Source organism: Ambystoma mexicanum, chromosome 13 (assembly GCF_040938575.1).
Source record: "Ambystoma mexicanum isolate Mex_15411 chromosome 13, UKY_AmexF1_1, whole genome shotgun sequence".
Lineage (NCBI taxonomy): Eukaryota > Metazoa > Chordata > Amphibia > Caudata > Ambystomatidae > Ambystoma > Ambystoma mexicanum.
In genome coordinates, this window is record NC_090938.1 from 479,572,079 (window position 1) to 479,591,278 (window position 19,200).

The 19,200-nt window shown below is 46.3% G+C and overlaps 1 protein-coding gene across 2 annotated transcripts in view; it reads left to right on the top strand.

Annotated features, from left to right (window-relative positions):
• LIMD2 (LIM domain containing 2) overlaps positions 1–19,200 on the top strand; it is a 190,506-nt gene that overhangs the window by 157,236 nt on the left and 14,070 nt on the right. For both annotated transcript variants that reach the window (XM_069634121.1, XM_069634122.1), the window contains exon 4: positions 8,069–8,208. In XM_069634121.1, the coding sequence (XP_069490222.1) occupies positions 8,069–8,208 (140 nt within the window). The remainder of the gene's footprint in view (positions 1–8,068; positions 8,209–19,200) is intronic.

Below are 19,200 nucleotides of genomic sequence, written 5' to 3' on the forward strand. Positions count from 1 at the left end.
AGATAAAGAGGGGAAGAAGCTGTATGCCCTAGCCAAGAGAATCACCACCTCTGCAGCATTCTCTACCAGAATCGCCAATAATAATACCCTATTGGCAAGCTACGCCGATGCTCAATGGGCTAAGCTCAGACAGGACATCGAAGAAGTCCCCGAACCCCTAAGGACTCGTTTACTGGCTACAGTTAACGAGGGCTCTCTGGTCAATCAAAGCATCGTCAAGAATACCCTCGATGCAGCAGAGACGGCTGGCCGCACTTTGGTACAAGGAATTTTACTGAAGCGTCACGTCTGGCTTCGCAATTCCGGATTTAAGGCGGAAACACAAGCATCCCTTATTAATAAACCCATAGAGGAATCCAACCTCTTTGGGAGAGCTGTGGATGACGCGCTGGAGAACGCGAAGAAATAATTTGATACTATAAAGACCTTAGACCAAATTTCTAAGCCCCCTAATAGGCGGGGATTTGGTAATAAGCGCTTTTTTTCGTGGACAACGCCAGCAACAAAACCAACAGTACTCTGCCAGCAACTACCGGAGTAATAGCGGCCAGTACAATCAGAGCGGTCAACGTCGTGGCAAGGGAAGAGGCCGGGGTTCCACCCCCAGAGGCTCCCAAGCCAACAACACCACCAAGTGACGCGAAGATTTGCGTCCCCTCCCATGCAACGCCGGTCGGGGGCCGGTTAACATCCTTTCTTCCAGCATGGGAGGGAATAACATCAGACCGCTGGGTACCTTCCACCGTAGCCCGCGGCTACTGTATATAGTTCAACAGTTCCCCAACATACAGACCCCCGAGGGGACGCCGCATGACACCAGAGCACCTCGCCATCCTTCTCCAAGAAGTGGATCAACTGCTGGAAAAAGGAGCCATAGAGGTCGTGCCTCTATCTCAGGTAATGGAAGGTATTTATTCAGTGTACTTCCTTGTACCCAAAAAGGATCTAACCATGCGCCCTGTATTAGATCTGCACCTAGCGAACAAGTTTGTCAAACCCCAGAAGTTTTGTATGGTGACCTTACAGGAAGTAATCCCACTGCTATCACAGGGAGATTACATGACAACACTAGACATGAAAGATGCATACTTTCATATTTTAATGTTGCCAGCGCACAGAAAATACCTCAGGTTCATGATAGAGGACAAACACTACCAGTTCAGAGTGCTACCCTTCGGCATAGCATCTGCACCAAGGGTATTCACAAAAGTACTGGCAGTGGCAGCGGCCCACCTGCGCAGGTTATCCATCCCAGTATACCCTTACCTCGACGACTGGCTCATAACAGGGGATTCTTACGAGACATGCTTCTCAAACACCCAAAAGACTGTAGACCTTTTGTTCCAACTGGGCTTCTCCATCAACGAGAAGAAGTCCAGCTTAGACCCCAGCCAAGTCAAACAATTCCTAGGGGCTCTAATTCGAACAAAGGACGGCCTCGTCTTCCCCTCCAACGAGAGGGTCCAAAACATGCTGTTTCAGATCCCCCAATATGTGGCAGGTCGAGAGGTGACGGTGCGCAAAGCGATGCGTTTGCTAGGTATGATGGCGTTGTGTATTTATTTGGTACCTCACGCGCGCCTGCGCATGCGCCCAATGCAAGAGTGGCTCAACAGCCAGTGGTGTCAGGCCAGCGGACAATGGGACGATCTAGTGGTGGTCTCGTGGGCCTTGGTTCTCTCGCTACGGTGGTGGACAAAGGAAAACCTGATAATAGGGAAAGCCTTTGCCACACCCGCGGTGGAGGCCACTCTATCCACGGACGCATCCCTCACAGGATGGGGGGCTCACCTATCCCATCAGACTGCCCACGGAGTCTGGACTCCGAATGTAGCATCCAAGCATATAAACCTTCTGGAGCTACTAGCGGTGTTCAAAGCACTAAAAGCCTTCCAGGAACACCTTCAAGGGCAGACAGTGATGGTCCTTACAGACAGCACCACAGCCATGTACTACATCAACAAGCAGGGGGAAACCCACTCTCCAGGACTGTCCAAGCTGTCCCAGAATATACGGAAGTGGGCTCTCAAACACAACATGTTCCTACTGTCACAACACGTACCAGGGGAACTCAATCTGCTAGCAGACGAACTCAGCAGAGACTTCCCCCTGCCGGAAGAGTACGAATGGCAATTGCACGAAGACATCGTCTTAGACGTCTTCACGCAATGGGGATTCCCGGAAATAGACCTGTTCGCAACACTGGAGAACTCACAATGCCAAAGTTACGCCTCCAGGTACCCCCAAAACCAGTCCAAGGGGAACGGTCTGTCGATTCAATGGTCAGGGAAATTTGTTTACGCCTTTCCCCCGACTCCCCTCCTCAACAAGGTGGTGCACAAGATGCACCAGGAACAGGTTACCATGATACTAGTGGCCCCAATGTGGGCCCGGCAGCCATGGTTTGCTCACTTGATGGAGATGTCCCTATCTCCCCCAGTGAGACTTCCCTGCCCGTACAACATGCTGTCACAGGACAAGGGCAGGACACTGCATCCATGCCCTCAGACCATGAACTTAGCAGCCTGGCTCCTGAGATCATAGAATTTGGACATCTACAACTCCCGCAGAGATGTATGGACATCCTCAGGGAAGCCAGAAAACCTAATACTCGCTACTGCTATTCTAGCAAGTGGAAAAGATTTGTCATCTGGTGTAGAGGTAAGAGCATCAACCCGGTTGACTGCTCTCCCACGAACATTGTTCTGTACCTGACCCATTTACTGGATTCAGGTCAAGTGTTCAATTCCATTAAAGTCCACATAGCGGCACTTTCTGCATACACCACTTCCCAACTTAAAGTGTCGTGGTGGAAGATACTAGTTATCAAAGCCTTCATGGAGGGGGTAAAGAGAATACACCCTCCGATAGCTAACCCAGCTCCCGGATGGGACTTAAATGTGGTACTTTCTAGAGTCATGGGCCCTCCCTTTGAACCCATGCACAAAGCAGCTCTTAAGGACCTCACTCTTAAGACTGCTTTCCTAATAGCTATCACCTCCATTAGGAGAGTAAGTGAACTACAGGCTCTTTCTGTTCTAGACCCCTTCGTAACAGTTCACAAGGATAAGGTGGTTCTACGCACACACCCAAGGTTTGCACCAAAATTCATCTCGAAATTTCATGTAAACCAGTCAATAGAACTACCAACGTTCTTTCAAAACCCTTCCAGCTTGGGAGAAAAAAGTCTGCATACACTAGATGTACGCAGAGCTGTCATGTTCTACATGGAATGAACCAGACCACTGAGAAAGACTAATCAGTTCTTTGTCTCGGTGGCAGAAGGAAGAGAAGGAGATGCAGTCTCAAAGTCCACTATATCTAGATGGATTGTTCAATGCATCACTCTCTGTTACACTCTTGCTAAGAGAGAACTACCCTTCAAGCCAAGAGCACATTCCACTCGAGGCACTGGGGCTTCCATAGCGTTCATTGCAAATGTTCCCCTTGAGTCCATCTGCAAAGCGGCTACCTGGAGTTCTGTGCACACCTTTACAAAACACTACTGTCTAGATGCACACTCTAGATCTGACTCCCAGGTGGGACAGGCAGTATTAAGACATCTTTTCTGTACTGTTCCTTCTCATAACCGACCGCCAACTCCGGGTACTGCTCGCTAGTCTATACACAGCATGTGATTCTAAGCAGATTAACAAACATCAGAAGACAATGCATTACTTACCGTAAAAGCATTTCTGATTGTTGTATATGCTTAGATTCACATGCGCCAACCCTTCCTCCCCGCTCGGATGGAAGGAACATAGACATCTTCTACATCTCTCTCTTTTCTGTACTCACTCACGTATCGAAGGCTCCCTCAGGGCAGAAAAAATACAAACAGAGGGACCTCGACGCGTGAGGGATTGTGGGCACAACGCACGTCACTATAGGGATAGTGTTACAGACACGCCTTGTCGACGTCCCCTTTTCGACTACGAAAAACAAAATGCAATACTCCGCAGTGACCACTGGATGTCGGACCTATGCACAGCATGTGAATCTAAGCAGATGCAACCATCAGAAATGCTTTTACGGTAAGTAATGCATTGTCATATATATATATATATAGGAACCAGACATCAGCTTCATATTGATTCTGGATTGCTAGGCTCGCTACAGGTCGCTGTGAAGTCATTAGAACAGGGTATGAGAGTGGTCTAAACTGGTGGGGTTTTAAAACAACCAAAGTAAAAATGCTATCAACTTCACGTCCTTGGAGATGACAGGAAAGATGAGCAATTTTCATGATTACGCCCCTGTGTCTGTGCTTGAATGTGTTTGAGTGAGATCTGTCTTTGGCACACAGATAATCACATTTAAAGTGACGTGGCCGTTCGTTTTTGCCATCATTATGATTGCAGTCATTGAAGGTAAACAGTGAAAATGTGCATACCTACAGCTTTTGACTGTAGCACATTTGTGGGGGAATGTATTCAATAAAAGGCTGTAGGGCTTGTGTAGGTAAGCATTGAGAATGGGCATTTTGTGAGTGTGAAGTGGTTATAGGTGAACAAGCTGTCTATAACTCTACCACCTGGTGGTTCTGAACAGTCACTTAATCTTTGGAAAGAAATCTCTAGGTGGTCTTGCAATCATGTTCCCTTGCAGCAAGCACCAGTACCCAAAATGCCACTCCATGTGGCAGCAATTATTTGCACAACCTATGTGACAGCTGGACCAAATTGTTTGTGGGATGCAGCTGTATAATATGGGGTGCACCGTGTGAGAGGGCGAGGGTGATGTAAGAAGCCTGTCAATCCATAGGGCAACTGTCTACAGTTGAAGGCTCTGCTGTAACTTATATGCAGGATGCCTGCCTCAATGGCTAACATGCAGTCCTCGTGCAAATGACATGCACAATTGTAAGAGAAGACATATATACCAACCAGCATAAGTCCTCTTGTTTGTACCATCTTTTTTTGTTGAGAAGAGAATACTATGTTGGATTCAAGCGTGGTGGTGATAATGTATATTCACACCTTCTTATCGCCTCTGCTATTGTCATCAATACTCTTTGAGACAATTTATATACGATGACAGCTAGGGACGACAGAAAGTTCATAGGCGCACTTCCAGGTTAGATGATTCATGCCAGACAGTTTACTGTATTATCCGCGAACGAAGGGGTCGTTTAGAATCCAGGTTAGCCCAGAAGAAGACCGTTTGGTCGTGGCTATCTTCGCCATCTTCAATTGTATTAAATACTTTATGAAAATTAATTGATGTGTACGTGCAATGTAGTTGTGAAAAAGCTTTGCACTCTCTTCAAGAGATATTCAACAAGAAAGGCCTGCCCAAACACACTTATGAACAATGGCGTTGATTAGTATGAGCTGAAATTAATAACTTCCTAACAAGTAATAATATAATTCAGCAAACAGCTGCCCTTTATCACCCACAAGACAATAGTGAGGTGGAAAGTGCAAATAGGTTCATAAAAGGTAGTCTCCAGCTAGCCTTAGCTTCATGAAAAGACACAGGCAGCACAGTCGTGGAAGAGATGGCTGTCCATAAAATCACTCCAAATACAATTGCCTGCGTTTCACTTTTCCAACTCATGTGAGGTAGAAGAGCTCACTCTTCCCTCATATCATCTTGATTCCCTTTTGTGAGAATTGATGAGTCAGTACCCACAGAAGACATTTAATGGGGAGTAAAACCTATATAGAAAAGTTAAAAGAACAGTATGACCAGTGCAACTCTATGCAAACCTCAATAATTGCAGAATGTGACTTTCAAAATTAGGCTAAATCATAAAGACCACGTCACCACATCTAAGTACAGTACACTCAAACAGGTGCTCACGCGAGAGAGAAATTAGATGACAGTAAGGTGGGGAACATGGAGGGGCTGGCACGGTTCTGAAAACTAGGTTCATGAGAATCTTCAGCTCAGCATGGAGATGATGAGCCACCAAACTATTTCACCAAAGGGCGGACAGTGTGATGGAAAGTCAGTAAGTAATCAACAATCGATGCATCTCAGTGATGATAACCCTGCACTTGCTCCATCTGTACTCTTCTGTCCGACAAGCCCAGAGTGGCATTTACAGGGGCTACTGTGTTCCCCAACCAGCACCAGACCATCAAGGGACAGAAGAATGGCTAGCAAGTTTCATGACTATAAAATTAACTGTATACATCAGAGAGTGTGTCCTATTCAAAGAAAAGGTTGTATGTGGTAACCAGACCATGGACATTTCGCGTGGACGCAGCAGGGCAGATAGTCTCATGGAAAGCAAGCATGGGACAGCTGCTTCTGCCTCCACCATCCTATCCCTGGGCCACATACCTTTGCTATAATGTATTATCATAATTGCCAATAAACAACGATCACCCAGCTGCTATCCAACTTCTGATTGTGTGAACATCCCTTTGTACCAGAGCACCCCACTACACCTGACTCAGTACAGCAACGAAAGAATGAGAAAAAGTAACAGGAGGCTGGATGTGCTACTCAAAGCTGACACTGGACAACTTGTGTTCTCTGTACACTTGCAACACATTATTAACTTGTTTGCGATGACTGGCTGGCAAGAGTAGCCCATATACTTGGATGAGAAAAACTCCCTTTCCCAAGAATATTCGATACAGTGGCCTGTTTCTGCTCTTCTCTTTTCCTGCTGCAACCATTTTCACCCTGTGCAGCTACAGTTCCAGACTATCAGATGGACACTTATGCAGTGATACGACTCAGTAACTATTGCTATCCTTATACAGTTCCCAAACATTGTCAATACAGCTGAGGGACAAAGGCAATGACACGCACATACAATGCTCGGGGAACTAGGACTGAAGCCAACAGTGATGCCTCAAGACTTAATCAGCAAACTGTCAAGATTTGGTTATCATAAACCTATTCAATTGTACACGTCTAGAAAATGTTTATGTTTCAGTTACTAGATTGTTTTACTTTTAAATCTTAGACAAAACGGTATGAAAATACTAACAGGGGAAGAGGCAGCAAGAGCAACCTGCAGGCCAGAAGCCAGTTCTAGTTGCCCTTACTTTAGCCTCAAATGGCTTCCGTTAATAGTTGCTTCCCAGATGCAGCAGGTGAGAGTAACTTCCCTTACCTGATCCACTGCCAAGCTGCCCATCACGGCTAACTGCTCCCACCCGCTCATGCCCTGCTCAGTCCCTCGCCCCATTGTCACTTCTCCCTTCCGCAACCTTTTCCCAAACCTTCCCCTCAGTTGCTCATCTACCTAAACACTAATTGGGATTCATGTGCTCTGCTGCTTGGCCTGGCTCCCACCATCTCCTCAGCACCATTGCACAAACAGCGTAAAATACAAGCAATAAACTCATCCTCACATAAGAAACCGCAATAAGGCATGGGCGATGGGGCAGACCTTATGCCGGAATGTTGACTTAAACTGAAGCAGGAAATTAACAATTTCAATGGCTAAATATGTCATGCGAAAACCACCCTAATCTTGCCTGTGATAGCCATACGTTAGAGGTTTAATTTAAGATGGTTACCCCTGACATCAGTCTACAATGCTGAGTTCTATTGTCAGCAAAGATGGGGGATTAGCTTTGATGCTAGCATGTCATGAACCTGCTTCTAACAGTAAGTGACAGCGGCAAGGATTAAGCATTGGTAAGCTCACAAACTTCCCCATCCATCAGCCCCATTCCCAAGACACCAAGGGCATCTGGAAGGGGGCCAGATATTAGGTGTATAGCGGGCCATTTGTGTCTTCAGTTTCAGTAATGCACAGCAAGATTCTCCAAATTTCTGGTCAGTTCCAGAATGCTCAGGAGCTAACCAGGAGGACAAGCAATCACTTTCCACCTTTCGTAGCGGATCTCCTCACCAGCGCCAATAAAATCATTTTTGACGTTCCACCCCAAGCTGTGACAAAGTCAAAATATAAGTAAAAGGCAGTTGCACTGGGACACAGCATTATCTCACACCACGGGCCCGCTTCTTTCCTCTCCATCCATATCAATATTAATACCTCATATCTTGCTGTTCATCACTGCTCTGCTTTAGCATACAGACATTGCAAAAAGATTACAGTTCTTAACAGAACTCTTGTTTTTTTTTTTCTTTTCTCCAGTCGTTCAACTTAAAAGCCCCGGTCAAAGAGCTGTGTGCCACGTGCCAAAAAACAGTGTATCCCATGGAGCGTCTTGTGGCTGATAAACTCATCTTTCACAATAGCTGTTTCTGCTGCAAGCACTGCAACACAAAGCTCAGGTAAGACAAAAAGAGGCACCACTTATTGGAACGTATGCTTTAAAAGTGCACTAATGTTCTACTGCACATGGACACAGCCTCCAATTAAATCTGGGATGAACATAACTGCAGGTTTAATTCTATCAAGTAACACTCCAAAATGATGGATGGAAAAACTCTGGTTTAATAATTACTACTCACCATTACGCTGGGCAGCCTTCCGATATGTTGTTTGTTTGCTTACGGTACCATTACAAAACGGGGGAAACCATATGCAAATCAGGCTTGGTCCCAGACTAAAAGGCACCATTCCAGCCTGAACTGCTAGTTCATACCAGTAACGTATATGACCACAACAAAACAGGCATAACTTTTAGTCTATGGGATGTAAGAAAATGGGATTCGTATTCTATGTAGTATCCCAGAAAGCATACATATGCAAGACTATGGATTATCTGAACGAACACCAGCGGCTTCGGGTGTAGACGTCCCTTTGACACTGCATCAGCTTCATTGGCTCCGGCAGCTCGCTGGACTTTGCTGCAGCTTCTTGAACCAAAATCGTTGTAAAATAGAGCATGTGTTTGATGAACAGCACAACCCTTTTCTTATGGTATGTAGTCCTTGGATTCAAGAGTGGTGCAGGACAGGGATCAAGACCTAACTGAACTGGATTCAGATTCTCGTGTTCTTGTGTTGCCACTGTCTGGGTAAGTCTCCAATGCTTGAATTTATGCAAGCCACGGCCAATAGAAAGCTTCATTTATTTTCCAAAAGATAATTGCCAAGGTTGTGCACCCTCTTGGTTTATCTATGCCAACAAAGCCCCTGGTCCAATCGAGCTCACAAATATTCTTGATCAGGGTCCTTCTACAGAGACACTACTCCACTTTAAACCTGTGGTTAGTGCACTGGTTATCGTGGCATGGGCTAAACATGCCTCTACTGGGCATGTGGACTAAGACATTGCAACCAAAGGTACAGTGCTGCTCCAATGGATCAGAGCTGTTTGTCTACCACCTCACTCCTGAGTGCTTGTTTTAGTTAAGTCGGCTACTTTTCCTTCTTTTCCACCCAAAACATAAAGAGCAAGAAAGGCTGGTCTCTACACAGAGTGCTCTGTGGCACCTACGAGGGGAAAAGGGTCTGTCCTACATAGATACTACTAGATGGGCACATCTGTCGTTGTCCTATATGTCCAATTCCATTTGATGGTGCAGCCTGTGTGGGGCTAAAGTGGATGATTCCTTGGAGATGTTTAAGACTTCTATGGCCATGACTACGTCCCCTGGCCAAGCAGTCCAAAAGCCAGAAGCTCCCTCTACAAAGCCTTGTCCCTTTGGGGTCATCACCTCTTTTGCACACTGTGCACTGTGGTTGGGGTTCAGGCACCTTCCAGCAAGCAGATCCAGCAGCATTTTGCCCAACTGTGTAGGGATAGGTAGTTGAGCTAGATTTAGTCCCCTCAGCAACCCCTGGTGCAAAGCCCCTTTTTTGAAGGGAACTTTGTCAACTTGTTGAGATGCCCCTTCACATATCCCCGACCCAGACCTCCAAGATGGAGACTTGCCTTCGGGGAGTACAACACCCAAAATATCCATGTACACTGACTGGGGGCTTGGATGAAAAGACTGGAGGAACACTGCACAGCTCTCTCCCAGGCTGCAGGCAAAATACAGAGAACACTTAGCAAGGATAAGAATTAGGATGCTAGCAAACAATACCTTAGACAATCTTCACCCAATCACCTACCTCGGAGAGGCCATGATGAAACTGATGAACCTAGCAAGGTTTCCTCCTACCTGAAGATCTGGAGGCGTCCATACGTCAGAATAACCACCGACTTAATGTTGCCAAAAGTGCGCACCTGCACAACCAGGTCATAGGGACCTGACCTGAGCAGCACAAGGACGCCCCTACATTCCACTAGACAAATGAGGTTTCACATAGTCCATAGGCCTGAAAAACCACCCTTATGTTTTCAAAAGGGTGCAACTGCACAACAAATGCAGGGGCATTACCCAGATGGCACAAAGGTTAAACTTGTAAACCAAATTGGAAACTGATGCTATGGGAATGTTTCCGAGAGATAGTTGGAGAGAGAGCTGCGGAGTGAAAAGGTGCTCCTCACCCAAGAGTTCCAGAGAAAATCCAGGAAAAAAATATTGTCCCAATACAGGCCTTGGGGGTAAACACTGTAACTATTCAGGGAGATTCAGCCAAATCACAGTGAATCTCAGAATCAGAACAAAGAACATAGTTGTGGACAGGCAAAGTCAGAACCAGGAGAATAAGTACAGAGAAAGTAACCAGGGCATTTCCAAATTGCAGCTTAAAAACAAGCTGGAGAGCATAAGTGCCAGAAGGACCAGTATTCCATGAGACTCAGAAATTACATCCTCGTGCCCAGTGCAACTACACTGCAAGGGCTCATAGGAGATGTAGTTCGGGAGCAGCAATGCTGGCTGAGGTGCCAGAGCAACTATCACTCTCAGGGCTGGGCCGGGGGAGCCCAGGGGGCTCAAAGCAAAAGCCACTGCAGTCATAAATACAATGTGGGTGTATTTATAAATGCTGTGGGTTTCTTTTTAAGTTTCCCGGGCTCCCCCGGCTAGGAGGAGTCCGGGAAACTTAAAAAGAAAACCACAGAAATAATAAATACAACAACGTTATATTTTGGATGCTTGTGAATCTGCTTAGAATAACATGCTGTGCATATAGTCTGACATCTAGTGGTAACCGCAGAGTATTGCATTTTGTCTTTCGAGGATCGAAAGGGGACGTTGACATGGGCGTGCCTGTAACACTATCCCTAACGTGACATGTAGTGTACCCAAAATCCCTCACGTGTAAAGGTCCCTCAGATTGTTTTTTTCCACCCAGCTAGCTGGTCGCCTTATGCAGAGCTCTTACAAATTGCAAAATATATTCTTCCCCATGACCTCCAGTCGTTTATTCAAATTCGTCCCCTCATCAATGACTACTTCTTGGCCACCGCCAAAAACATCAGAAGACAACCCCTGACTTCGACGGCTGGTGCTCCGGTCAATGCTGTTTTTGGCCAGACTATACAGTAGGGAGAGTGGGGTCCAGGGGGTTCTATTTCTTTTAAGAATGTATTTCCCTTTCCCTTCTCTCTTCCCCTCTGGTTTTGCCGTTGCTTTAATACATCTGAGCTATGGACAGGACACCCTTTACATTGTGCCCTTCTTGTAAAGGCAAGTAACTTTGGAAGGACACGCACCGGAGGTGCAATAAGTGTCTCCCTTGAAATCACCACAAGGTGTCCTGTCTGTCTTGTAAGCTCTTGCGTCCTAAGACTATCAAAACGCGCTGAGTGAAACCGTGGGCGGCCTATGCCATGATGCAGGCAGAGAGTAGCTCCCCTGCCGCCACAGGCACCGTGAGTGACGAGGAGTTAAGTGACAACTGTGGCTCTGATACGGATGCCATCGACCTTTCATCGGAGCGGTTACGCACCGAATCGTCAGGCCCCGGCCGGCGGGACGATGGTACTGCTATGGGGAATGTATATTCCGGCGACAGGGACGCACCTACTAGACATAAAAGTAAGCACGAAACCCCAAGTACCGTCTCGACGAATTCGTCTCGGCGGTCTAAAGCACCAACGGGTACATCAGGTTCCTCGACGGCACCCGCCGATCCATGCGGTCGGCAGCCCTCCTCGCAACTGCGTAAGCAACCTGCGTCTGGGCATTCGGCAGACAAGGGCGTCGACACCAAAAGTCAGAAGGTCGTTTAGACGCCTCCTAAGAGTGCGCCAACGCATAAGGTTCTGGCTATGTCAAATTACAGCAAAGCTGCCTGAACACCCAAAACTCCTCCCGGAGACGCCGAACATACACGAGAGTCTTGCAAAGATTGTTTTGGCAGCCAATAAAACTAGGGATAGGTCTAAAAACACGTCAACACATTGGGATCAACAGGAAGACTATTCTGAGAGCCCCCAGTCCTTCTCTAAAACACTCTCAGATAAATCTTGACGTTCTAGGCAGGTAGATCCCCAAGAGGAGCCCTTCCCCCTCTGGACCCCTATGGCTCCTCATTATGGACTTGGATATGCTTGCAAAGTTTGTAGACTTCTCAGAAAAGTTTTCCACGCCCAAGAGGCCTCGTGAGGAGGAGCTTTACCCTTCAGTCTCTAAATTTCAGAGGACCTCCTGCCCTCTTCATGAGGAGGTATTTGGCCTTACAGCTCAGGATGAGGTTCCTCAAGACCCTTTTTACAAGAGGTCACCGACCAGTAGCCCAGATCCTGACAATATATGCATGGATCCCCCCCACCTCCCCACCTCTGTGCCAGTCATCTCCCATAGATGACCAGATTGCATTTAATGCCATTCTGAAAAAGGCAGCAGAACATTTTCAAATAGCCATGTAGGAAGCGGTGCAGGACCATGACTTTGGCAGGTGGCTTCTCCTTTAAAATATGCTCCACAGTCAGTCTATCCCTTTACTAAACTCCATTAGAAGGGGCATCGGCCCTTCTTTACTGACACCTTCACAGACAAGGGCTGTGAACCCTCGGGTGGAGAAACTTTTATGTCCCTCCCCTACAGACTCCCTCTATATTCGGGGACATGCCACCCCGGATTCTCTTGTCACTACGACAAGAAAGAGAGTGGGGGTACCCTTGTCCACAGGTGAGGCACCACCGGACAAAGAGTGCAAAAAACTGTATGCCCATGGAAATAAAGTCACTACTGCAGCAGCGTATTCCACTAGGATTGCCAACAATACAACGCTGTTGGCCAGTTATTGTGATGTGCAGTGGAACCTGCTACAAGAGGGCCTGTAAACAAGTAAATGCTATGTCTTCAGCCACTTCTTATACCTGCAAGTTAATTAGAGCAGCCAAGCCCTTTCTTTCACCCAACAATTGTGTCACCCTAGCAAGAGCACTAATCCTGTCTAAATTAGACTATTGTAATGCCCTATACATAGGCAGCAACAAATACATTACTTCCAAAATTCAGACCCTTCAAAAAAATGCTCTGAGAGCTGCCCTAAGTCTTCCCAAAAACGCCCATATATCAGACCTTAGGAGATCCGTCAACTGGCTTTCCACAAAAGATAAAATTCTCCTTAAAACTGCACCCCTGACACACAAATACCTTAACCACGCAGCCCCTCAATACCTCATAGACAGATTCACTAGACAAACAGCCTCACGCCCCCTAAGAAAAGCCAATTTTAACCTTTTGTTAGTACCCAGATTTAAGCTCCCCAAATCCGGTGGGAATAGTTTCCCTGTCAAAGCAGCACAACATTGGAACTCCCTCCCCCCTGCTTTAAGGGAAGAGCTCCCCTACTTACAATTCAGATCTAATCTCATTCATTGGCTAAAGGAACATGACGTTTGACCATACATCACTAGTATCTCTGGGATCTATTATATATATGCTCTCCTTTATTTATGTGCCTTACATTCATTCCCGCTAATTTACTGTATGTACCTTCTCGTTCTCCCTGCTTGTTCCTGTATACAGCACAGTAACCATAGCTGTACTGTACCTATTCCTGTCTAATCTGTAACCTAAGCTTAACAAACCTCATCATGCCTTCGCGCCCGAATACCCCTGGGTCTGGTGCGCAATATAAATAATAAAACAAACAAACAAACCAGTCAGTCCACGTCTGCTCACGGTTGTGTCAGAGGGTAGACAAGTACATTATAATATCCTTAAGAACACCCTAGGCGCTGTGGAGACAGCAGCAAGGATTCTGGCCCTGGGTACCCTTTTGAAAAGACACGCCTGGCTAAAAAACTCAGGGTTCAAACCTGAGACACAAGTGTCTCTCATCAACAAACCGGTGGAGGAGTCCAACCTGTTTGGCAAAGCTGTAGATGAGGCATTGGAAAGTGCAAAAAAGAGCATGAGACTTTGAAATTGTTAAATCAGATCACTCAAAGGCCCTTTCAGCAGCAATGTGCAAGTTCTCTGCGCTCTTTTCGCGGACAGTCCTACTCGCGTTCCCCACATAACCAATATGGAACGGGTAACACTTGGTCGTCAGGTCAAGGGTCTGCTGCCTCCAATCAGTATCCACCTAGAGGACAGAGCCGTGGGAAAGGAAGGGGTCGCAATGCCACCCATAGAGGTTCCCCGGCCTCCAGTCAGAAATTACTTGCTTATCTGGGTCCCCTCCCATGCCTTACCGGTCGGGGGACATATAACCTCATTCTTACACGCATGGGAAGGGATTACCACAGACCAGTGGGTGCTCAGGACCATCACCCACGGTTATTGCATCGAGTTCAGCCGGCCACCTCGATTCAAACCACCAAAGTCCAGGCGTATAACACTGGAACACCTGAAGATCCTGCTGCAAGAGGTCAAGATCCTGCAGGAAAAGGGCGCAATCGAAGTTGTCCCCATTCTACAGGTAAAGGAGGGTATTTATTCAGTGTACTTATGCGCCCTGTGCTAGACTTGCGCCCAGCAAACATATTTGTCAAACCACAAAAGTTTCGTATGGTAATGCTGCAAGAAGTAATCCCTCTACTAAAGCAGGGGGATTGCATGGGAACATTGGACATGAAAGGTGCATACTTTCATATTTCAATGTTGCCGGCACACAGGTTCATGATAGAGAACAAACACTATCAAAACAAGGTCCTTCCCTTCGGCATTGCCTCGGCCCCAAGAGTGTTCACAAAGGTGCTGGCAGTTGCAGCAGCTCACCTGCGCAGGCAATCCATCCCGGTTTATCCTTACCTAGACGACAGGCTCATTACATGAGACTACTGCGGAACATGCCTGTCAAACACCCAAAGGACAATAGACCTATTATTCCGTCTAGGATTCTCCATAAACGAGAAGAAATCCAGCCTCGCCCTCAGCCAAGTGAAGCAGTTTCTGGGGGCTCCAATTCAGACAGAAGACGGCCTCGTCTTCCCCTCCAACGAGAGGGTTCAAAACATGCTGTTTCAGATCCCTTGGTATGTAGGTCGTCGAGAGGTAACGGTACGCAAGGCCATGCGACTGCTAGGAATGATGGCATTCTGCATTTACTTGGTTCCTCAAGCACGTTTGCGCATGCGCCCCATGCAAGAGTGGCTCAACAGCCAATGGTGTCAGGCCAGGAGACAATGGGACGATCTAGTGGTTGTCTCGGCAGCCCTCGTTCTCTCTCTGCAGCGGTGGTTGAGGGAAAACCTCTTGAATGGGAAAACCTTCACCACCCCTGCAGTAGAAGCCACTCTCCCGACAGACGCATCTCTCACGGGGTGGGGGGGGCACACCTCCTTCAGCAGACGGCGCACAGCGTTTGGTCCCCAGCAGTAGAATCCAACCACATAAACCTGTTCGAGCTGTTATCAGTGTTCAAAGCACTGAAGACCTTTCAGACACAGTTGCAGGGAAAAACAGTACTCCTCCTCACGGACAGCACCACAGCCATGTACTACTTGAACAAGCAAGGGGGCATGGACTCTCCAGGGCTATCCAAAGTTTCCAAGAACATTTGTAAATGGGCTCTCAAACAAAGACGTTCCTATTGTCTCAACACGTTCCAGGGGAACTCAATCTTCTGGCAGATGTGCTCAGCAGAGACTTCCCACTGCCCTTAGAGTATGAATGACGACTACCCGAAGACATCGTCTCCAACGTTTTTGCAGAATGGTGCTTCCCAGAGATCGACTTGTTCGCAACTCTGGAACTTGCAATGCCCAGATTATGACTCCAGGTACCCTCAGAACCGATCCAAGGGGAACGGTCTCTGGATAACATTGTCAGGTACATTTGTTTACGCCCCCCCCCCTAATCCCCACCTCCCCCCCCCCCCCGACTCCCCTACTCAACAAGATTGTGCACAAAATGCACCAGGAACCAGTCACCATGATATTAGTGCCCGCCAACCCTGGTTCTCACATCTGATGGAGATGTCTCTCTCTCTCTCCTCTCTGATGAAACTACCTTACCCATCAACATGCTATATTATTTATTTGTTTCTCCTCTGCTCCGCACTTCTCCACCCCCCCCATGCACTTTTCCCCTTCTCCCTTTCCCATGCACTTGTGCGTTCTCAATGTCACTGGGACTAGTAAGATTATCGTGTTTTGTTCTCCCCTGTTCCCCTCCCTTGCTTTGTTGTGCTCTGAAACACTTGTGTAAATATCAATATCTCAGGACAAGGGGGAAACACTTCATCCATGCCTGCAGACTCAACCTAGCGGCCTGGCTCCTGAGGTCATAGAGTTCGGTGATCTCCAACTTCCTCAGAGATGCATGGAGATACTTAGAGAAGCAAGAAAGCCTAACACCAGACATTGCTACTGCAATAAATGGAAATGCTTCGTCATCTGGTGCAATTCCAATAGCATCAATCCTATTGATTGCTTTCCTACTCATATTGTACTATACATGACTCACCTACTAGACTCTGGTCTAGTTTAATTCCCTGAAGGTTCACTTAGATGCACTTTCAGCCTAAACCACGTCCCAGTGAAAGGTGTTGTGGTGGAAGATCCCAGTAATCAAAGCTTTCATGGAAGGGGTTAAAAGAATTCATCCCCCTATTTCTAACACGGCTCCCGGATGGGACCTAAATGTGGTACTAACCAGATTTATGTGGTCTCCCTTTGAACCTATGCACAAGTCAAGCCTCAAATCACTCATAAGACCGCCTTGCTAGTGGAAGTCACTTATGAAGAGTCAGTGAACTACAGGCCCTTTCAATTCTAGACCCTTTTGTCACAATTCACAGAGATAAGGTGGTTCTGCGCACTCACCCTCGGTTTGCGCCCAAATTTATTTCTAAGAACCAGTAAATAGAACTACCCACATTCTTCCAGAAACCCACTAACATGGTGTAAAGAAGCCTAGGAACAAGAAGAGGCTGCGGGAGGCACTAACTATTCGAATGTTAACTGACCAGTAAAAGTGAACATCTATAGTATTAATCAAGATTCAAAATCATGTTTCAGGTGCAAATGTCACGAGGCCACTCGGGACAGTATGAAACTAGAAAGAATGAAACCGTATGTTGCCACACGGTAGCCCTTGTATGCACTCCTAGGAGGACTGATAGTCCCAGGTGAAATCTGATAGTTTATAGTCCTGATGCACTGTCTACGCACTACATTCAGGAATATATACTTGGATGTAATATTCATAGGATTCAATCGTCAAGAATTTCAGTGTTTAAATCCACTCATAACGAGTATATCGTCATGTAAATCATAAAAGTTAGGTCTGTCTATAAACAACACTTCATACTCAACGGTTGGTATGTAATCAGATTTTTATCTCTTCACCAATATAAAAGAATGCAACATATTCAAAACATAAAGGATATACAAGATATACACAACCATTTTGTCAGTACTTGTCAATTGGACTTAAAGTAAACACAATTCAAGCAAAATTGAACTAAATTGAACAAAAGCTTCATACAAGTTTTCAATGCAACAAAATTCTTCAAGGATGTATATGACAGCAATATGTCGACTTGTGTTAACAACATTCACACAAAGTCGATGAAAAAGGTCCTGGTTGGTTCATATAGACAATTCCAAATAGCTCCTAAATTGCCAACGCGTTTAGGATTCCTAAACAATCCATCCTCAGGGCTAGGGTAGGTATTTGTTCCAACTACTCAATATATTCAAGATGTGGTTATCTTTCAACTCATAAAAAGGACTTGTAGGTAGGGTTAAGTCATGTTGGAGTGCAGTCTCACAATGCAGCAAGGCACAGAAACGTAACGGGTAGTGTACATGGGTATCGAAGTCCCGTTGTGTCAAGCAGAGCAGGGACCAGCCACCCGATGCGAACACACACTGGACGTGCGCAGAGCAGTCATATCTGGAAAGAACTAAACCACTAAGGAAAACAAACCAGTTTTTCGTTTCAGTGGCGGCTGGTAGAGAAGGGGATCCTATCTCTAAATCAGACATCTCATAGTGGATTGTCAATTGCATCACACTCTACTCGAGACACTGGAGCTTCCATAGCGTTCATTGCAAATGTTCCTCTCAAGTCCATTTGCAAAGCGGCAACCTGGAGTTCTCTGCACACCTTTACAAAACACTATTGCCTAGACACTCACTCTAGGTCTGATTCTCAGGTGGGACAAGCAGTACTAAGACATCTTTTCACTACTGTTCCTTCTCACATCACCACCAACTCCGGGAACTGCTCGCTAGTCTATGCACAGCATGTGATTCTAAGCAGATTCACAAGCATCAGAAGACATGCATTACTTACTGTCATAGCATTTCTGATTAATGTATCTGCTTAGATTCACATGCGCCCAACCTTTATCCTCGCTCGGATGGAAGGAGCACAGACATCTTACTACTTCTTCTCTCTTCTGTACTCGCTCACGATAGTCATAAGGCTCCCTCACGGCAGAAAAAATACAATCAGAGGGACCTCGACGCGTGAGGGATTTTGGGTACACTACACGTCACGTTAGGGATAGTGTTACAGGCACGCCTATGTTGACGTCCCCTTTCGATCCTCGAAAGACGAGATGCAGTACTCTGCGGTTACTACTAGATGTCGGACTATATGCACAGCATGTGAATCTAAGCAGATACAATCATCAGAAATGCTACTACGGTAAGTAATGTATGTCTTATAAATGCTGGCACTTTCGCGTTGAGTCTCCCGGGTCCCCCGGCGCGGGGGAGCCCGGGAGACTCAAAGCGAAAGGCACTGCAATCATAAATACAAAAACGTTGTTTTTATAATTACAGTGATTTCATATCTAAAATAAAATGTATAAAGTACTTACCAGCAGACAGGATCCTGACTGCATTCTCTGCTCTCCAGCAATAATGAAGCAATACTGGTAGCTTTTGTTTATTACAGCTGGCTGGCTTTTGCTTCATTATTGCCACGAGGGCAGAGCTTAACACAAGCACAGGAGGCTCATCCATTTCACAAAATGGATGCCTCCTAGTGCTTAAAATGTTTGAGTTTGAGCCTCATTTGCTCAAAATGTTACATAGGAACTTTCATGAAAACATATTTTTTTATATAT